At 27.5% G+C, this 6,865-nt stretch overlaps 1 protein-coding gene across 1 annotated transcript; it reads right to left on the minus strand.

Annotated features, from left to right (window-relative positions):
* Positions 1-408: 408 nt before the first annotated feature.
* Positions 409-6,806, minus strand: LOC145847470 (uncharacterized; the record flags this gene model as incomplete). The annotated part of the gene is made up of 8 exons (XM_082953610.1): positions 409-694; positions 905-1,311; positions 1,601-1,639; positions 3,098-3,316; positions 3,583-3,724; positions 5,017-5,192; positions 6,542-6,602; positions 6,683-6,806. Coding segments are annotated over 8 exons (1,367 nt in total), but the record flags the coding sequence as incomplete, so codon positions are not given.
* Between the last annotated feature and the right edge of the window lie 59 nt (positions 6,807-6,865).

A 6,865-nucleotide genomic window follows, 5' to 3' on the forward strand; every position in this document is an offset into this window, starting at 1 on the left:
AAGAGACTCTTCATTAAAAAAAAGGCATGTGTTTGATTTTTACAATAAAAAGAGAATTATAAAAAGTTGGCAAATGACAATTAATTAAGACAAGATGTGATGTAGTCTATCAAAATCACAGTATAAATCAACAGTGAATAAACACGTCACTACACAGTACAAGTGATCTTAATAAGAAAGTACTCATAGAATAAAAATAACAAACATAAGTGAGAAATCGACAGCTATAACATTGTAAAGTCCATCAAATTGTGTTAATCACTGAATGAGAAAGACTACTGAGGGTAAACATTTATTTACTTTGGTTAACTAATTTTACTATAAAATTTGTTTTCTGAGGTAAAGCAAATATTACTACTAACTAAAAAAGATAGTTAAATAGAAACAATGAAAAAAAAAATACCGCATCGTTTTCAAAACATTGATAGCTTATAACTTTTTTATTAGAATTTTTTAATGTTAATTCAGTTCTCAACTCAATCTCAAACGACATCATTAAAAAGAATCAGCAAATAATCTGGAGGTATTCACATCATCTTCAATAGAACGGTACATGAGTTGAGATCTATTGCGAAGTTTCAACGCACTCCTGATTGCTCTGTCCAGTGAAGAATTCAACTTGTCGCTTATTTTTATTTGCGATGTGTCAAATGTTATCGAGTCTATACTTGTATCAACATTTTGAGGTGAGTAACTGAAAAATATAGAAGTTAATTTTTTAGATTACTTTTTTAATATTTTTAAAAGCTATATAGCAAAAAATTAAGTTATATTTAAAACAAAAAACATTTAATACATTATGTGTACTTTTATAAACAAAATACTTATATATGCAACTTGTGATACAACAAACTTAAATTAATTTCCTGAAAAACAAATTTTATTTAGTACAAAACCAACTAACTTGGAATTATTACTGTTGTCAAGTATGTAGACATCGGCTTTTTTCAACCGGCCACCGTTGTACGGTTTGGGTGAAATAATCACAGACGAGTTATTATTTTCTAGCGGTCTTACCACATTACTCACAGGCGAAATTTTGCTCGGATATTTTTGGCCACCTAGTGGCAAGTAGCTTCTTCCGAAGGGCGCTGTCGTCCAGATGGGCGCGTCCGGCACATAAGTCCAGTAGCCATAGTTCAAATGTGGTTGGGGCGGATGGATGTTCACGAGGGACCGGGACTTTTTCCTGCTGAGTTTCGCCGGAGATCTGCTCCTGAGGGTCCTGGGTTTTTTAATTTGGGAGATCGTGAGGGTTGAATCCGACAAGTTGTCACTTGATGTCGTTTTTCTGCGCGGGTGCACCGCTTTCTGTTTGTTAGTATAAAGTCGCTGTAAATTTTGATCATGAAACTCAATTAAACTTAACTTTTTAGGTATACTAAAGTCCTAAACAATTAATTATAATGTTTGTTAAAACATACATAGAAACATATTATATGCCTTACATCTTTAAACACACATGAAAATTTATAAAAAGAAATTAGAAAAACTACGACATAACATTTTACATACCGTACTCATTACTATGCGAGCTTTGACAAAAAGAATAATATAAAATAATTATAGAATTTTTAAATACAACATTTCCAAAACTTACAACTGGTTGTGATCGTTTGTTGACTTCTTGCTTCAGTGCCTGTTAATTTTAAATACTATAAACAACAAATGTTTATATATTTTGAAAGATTTTAAAGAAAATTCTATTTAAAAAAATTTTGAGATCTTAAAAATGTTTTTACTTTTTAATAACTTTAGTTTAAAACTTTTTTTAAACAAAAACTTTCTTAAGCTTGTCTTTGTTAAATTTGATTAACTTTAATATAGTTGTGTATTAACAACAAAACGTTTAAATTATCAACCGCTCAGCTTTGGTGGGTATGTATTAGTACTGTAAAGCTCATTATATTATAATAGTATTATTGTTATCATACGTATAATTTATTACATAGTATTTAATGTCGGCCTTGACTTTTTTTCTTCTTTGATTTTTGTAATCTTCAGACAGCTCAGAGTTACCAGACTCATCAGTTTCAATTCCTGATTCAGAATCAAAACTTTCAGATAATTTAACAGGCATCATTTGTACCCATGGCATAATTTAATAAATAATAATATCTAACATTGACAGCAACTTTAGTTAAAAAATTTTAATTAAGTATTATAATAAACTAAATGATTTATATGATAACAACTGTTAGACAACTTATAAAAAGTGTCTGAAACAAATAATAACTAGATTAAACAAACTATATCTTTTCTAGCTGTTTAAGTAATTTTGTTTACGCAATAAAACTACAAAACTATACAGTTGTTTTATTTTGTTTATTTTTTTCAAAACAAAGATATTATTGCATATTGCAATCTAAAATACAAACACATCGATCAAATAAGTACAAAAATTTAATCAAAAATTTAAATGCAGGTGGCTTACTAATAAAAGCTTTAATGAAAAAATAACTTAAATCTTAAGTAGCTAACTGAACTATTCTACACAACACATAAAATTATAATTATGAAATACTAAGTTTGGCTTACTACTACGATTTCTCTCAAACTTTCAAACAAAACTACAAACAAACTAAAGATTTAATGCCACCTATACAAACAAAATCCAAACATAATTACGTCATAATAGAAGCGCCGCTATTGTGAGATTTTATCTTGTATTTAGTTTTAGACCAAAAACGCTACCTAAGCTTTAAAAATACATGCCTACTACAATTTATTGATAATTCAAATTTATTATATATTATATTCACAATGAAGATTTAACATTTAAACTACAGTGTTTATTGTATTGAACAATATTTACTCAAAAGAAACCAGACGCTGAAACACCACCCATAATTAACAAGAGAACTCCTTGTATTTTTGAACAAATATTTCCTTTCATTAACAAACTTGAACTTTAAAAACATTTAAATAACAAATGAAAATTAAAATACTGTTTGTACATCGTTTACCAACTTTATAGTACAGATAAAGATAAGTTATTGTGTATCGTTTCAATTAAACAGCTTTAATATTTTCAAATGCCATATTTTTTTTAATTTTACTTATATGGACTTTTTGTAAACATTCAAAAATTATTTACTTGTATATCGTTTTTGATATTCTTTAGAGTTTCACTTTCCGAGGAGCTTGCTATACTTGATTTGACGCTTTTTTTCGAAGCTGAGCTTTTAACTGATGGAGCGTCATCCTGCTTTTTCTCACTTTGAGCTTTTTTATATTCCTCCTGCATTTTTCTCAATTCAGCCGCTTCTTTCTTGAGTTTATCTATTTCGGCCTCGTGTGCTAACCTCAACTTTTCCTAACAAATAAGTATATAAATATGAATAAATTTTTGTAAAACTTTTGACTATTATAGATTAACCTTGATGGTAAACAATTTTCAATAGAAAAATAATGAAGAATGTTCTAGATTTATTAACATAACAATCAGTTTGAAAACTGTTTCAAGATCATGCTTTTGAAAAACGACTACTAACACATAAACAAAACAAAGTCATTTTATCTTAAAATTAGTAAACATACTTTTAAGTAAATTTTACTTTATACATATAAAAAGTTACAAACTTTTTCTTCTTCTTCTTTTATTCTAGCAGCTTCTTCCTCTTGCAACTTCTGCTTCCTTTCAGTTTCTTGCTTCTGTTTTTCTACTTCTTCTTTTAGTTTTTCTATTTCACTTTTCAGCGTTTGAAGGGCGGTATCAGACGGTCTGTCAAAAAGTTTTTTAGAAATTGTCAAAGACGCTTTTTTTTACATAAAATAGACTTTATAACAATTTTAAATGAACTTGAACATAAATTAATCGTTACTTAATTAAAAAGAAATATTTATACAAAAAAACGGTTTAAAAAAAATTGAAATCATGTCGCTTAACATACTATACAGAATTTAAAACATCTGATTATTTCAACAATATTTTATTCTTTTTATTAAGTTGTACAAGTATCGTTAAATTTTTACCTATGGTGTAGTTTATTTAAACTTGTTGCCGCAAATTATATAATGGGCTTATGCTTTTAGCGTATAGAGTTGTGTTATCAGGTTTGTTTTTTAAAGTATTAAGATTAGTAGAAAAAAGTAACTAACAATATTTTTATAGTAAAAAATTAAAAGTTTGTTGTGCAGATTATAAATATAATAAGTTGTTTAAACCTTCAAAAGTTATAGAGTTCACAAAAAAAAAATTAAATTATGTTTTTTAATTGTTTTGAACACACTTTTTTAGAGTACTAACAAAAGTTATAAACATATACATATTACAGTCTTTAAAATTAAAAAAAAACTCTACAAAGTTTTTTTTAAGAACAACAGTTCTAAACTAAATAACTAATCAAAATTTAACAAGATCATTTTACTGGATGCTCGTTCGACAATCCAAATTCCGTAAATTAAAATTTAAATAAATTTTAATTGTTTTTAGTTTTATCTTTTAATACCTAACATTTTTAAATTATTTTTTACCATCATAGCATTATTAATAACAAACACAAGAGATTTTTAAATTTAAGTTTAATCAAATAATTTTCTGAGGTATAGCTGAAATAAATTCTCAAAATTATTACAATGTAATAATTTAAAGTAATATTTTTTTTTATAATCAACCAAAAAAAGCATCATTATCTTATCAAATAGAATTATATTAGCATTTTTAAATTTGAAAAAATTTAAATAATTTCAGAGATACTGTCTCTTTAAAGTTTTTCTAAAAATTTTATTGTCATAATTTTAAAATAAATAATAAACAATGAACTTCACCGCACGACCAACAACAACAGCATCCGAAACAACCTACGACCGGTTTCGTCCTTTTTAGGACTCATCAGGCAGGCTTAGTCGCGAGAAACCGCTGTTGTGATCTTACTATGCGGGGTTAAGTGCAAATGCACTGAAGCGACCGTGGGTAAAGTCTAAAAAACTGACGCAGGCAAATAATTTTAAAAGTCATGTAACCCTTTAAACTGGTATTTCAAAAAGAACTTATTTCAATTCAAACAATCTCACTCGTTCTCGGAGATCTTGTGAGATTTGGGTCTTCTTCTGACGGTGGAAGCCTCGGATCCGGTGGTGGATGAGAGCTGCTTATTGGACGGAAGAGACTTCAAACTTCCCCTGCTATCCACGAGGTCGGCCACGGTGGAAGTTGTCGAAACTTCATCATCGAACGAAGTCTCTATCGGCTGTTGCGATGTTATTTAAATTTAAATTTCTTGATTTTTGAACTTGTAATTTTTGTTAACTGATTGCAATATATACACATTAAAATGTTTCAAGAAAGCCACTAGCACTAATATAAAGTAGTTTTACTATATACAAAAAGTTTCTGCAGTTACTCATTGTTAAACATTAACAAATTAAAGGAAAATCTATTAAATTACCAAACAAAAAAAAGTAACAATTAGAACTATCATAAATTTAAATCAAATTTTTTTTTGTAATAAACAAGATATAAAATATTTCCTTAAATATTTCATAATTAAATTTTGTTTTAGAACTATTTATTATCGTAATAATTATAATCAAAAAATAAATAAAAAATAGAAAACACAATTATTATCTATTTGCACAAGGGAATTCAAGTTCATTTACTAAAAACTTCTTAACTGCATTTAAATAATATTTTAGCTACTTAGTTGTTTGAATTGTCGAAATTTTCTAAGCCTTTAATATAATGATTTATAAGTAGCGAATAAATATTATGAGCTTTTTAAAGACATTACCGTCAAATTTGCTTAGTTTTACATTTTATTACTAAACAAGATTTGTAGTTATACGGATTACGGTAATGAACGAAGGGTTAAATTTGTCCAATATATTTAATTACTTAGTATTTCGTTCTAAACTGTTTCGTTATTTAATTCAATTAATGATAAAACTTTGTTATAAGAACCAAGTGAACAAAAACAAGATCAATGAATACATTTTTACTAAAAATTTTGAAATAATTATTTACTTTAATTATTACTAGCGACCAAAGTAGTACTGTAACAAGTAAAACATAATGGAAATTTTATACGTTACATGCGACTTTTATTTTAAATGATCTTTAAATACATCAAAATCTAACACACAAAGAACTCAAAACATGCGTTACACAATAACAGCTAAAAGAACTGTTTAGTAAGTTTACTAAGTTTAGTTTTTTGTAATAACAATTTTCTTTTGTATGCCTCAAAGCAATTTCCATATCAAAATAAAACAGTGTTTTCAAAATCACGTTATTTTTGTAAGCTCAATTTAGAAAGCAATTTCCTACGTATCATATCTAGCTCGGTCATAAACAAATTTCAATGGAAAAACTTTTAAAAATATAAACTTAAACCACTTTTTCTTACAATTTTCGACAAAAATTTATACATGATTGGGCTGCAAGACGAACACAGGCAAAGTATATTGATAGAATTGGATAGTAGCTACTGAAAAGTAAATGAAAACAGCAGCTATAATTAAACCCTTAGAGAAGATTTAAAACTGGTTAGTTCTGAATGGATAATACTGATGCTGAATAAACTAGTAAAAAAAAACTCACTTTAGGTTTGTTTTCTTTTGGCTGTTGAGTTAACTTTTTGGTTCGTCTTTTTTTAGATGACCTAAAATTTTATGTTATAAGTAAAACATTTAGATATTTCATAATATTTAAAGGCTTTCATATTTTAAATTCAAATCAAACCTGTCACTTGCGGCGCTATTTTTCGCCACCGCACTTACATGCTCAGGTTGAATTGGGTCGCGCTTTTTGGAGGACTGTCGGCTCGATTCGCTTCCTACAAAACCACTGTCAGTTGCTTTTTCGGCTAAAATTTATTTTGTTATTTTCTTTTTCATATTGTTTAAGTTTATTCTAGTTCTTATG

This window comes from Thalia democratica, unplaced genomic scaffold (genome assembly GCF_965202585.1).
Source record: "Thalia democratica unplaced genomic scaffold, ktThaDemo2.hap1.1 HAP1_SCAFFOLD_945, whole genome shotgun sequence".
Taxonomy (NCBI): Eukaryota; Metazoa; Chordata; class Thaliacea; order Salpida; family Salpidae; genus Thalia; species Thalia democratica.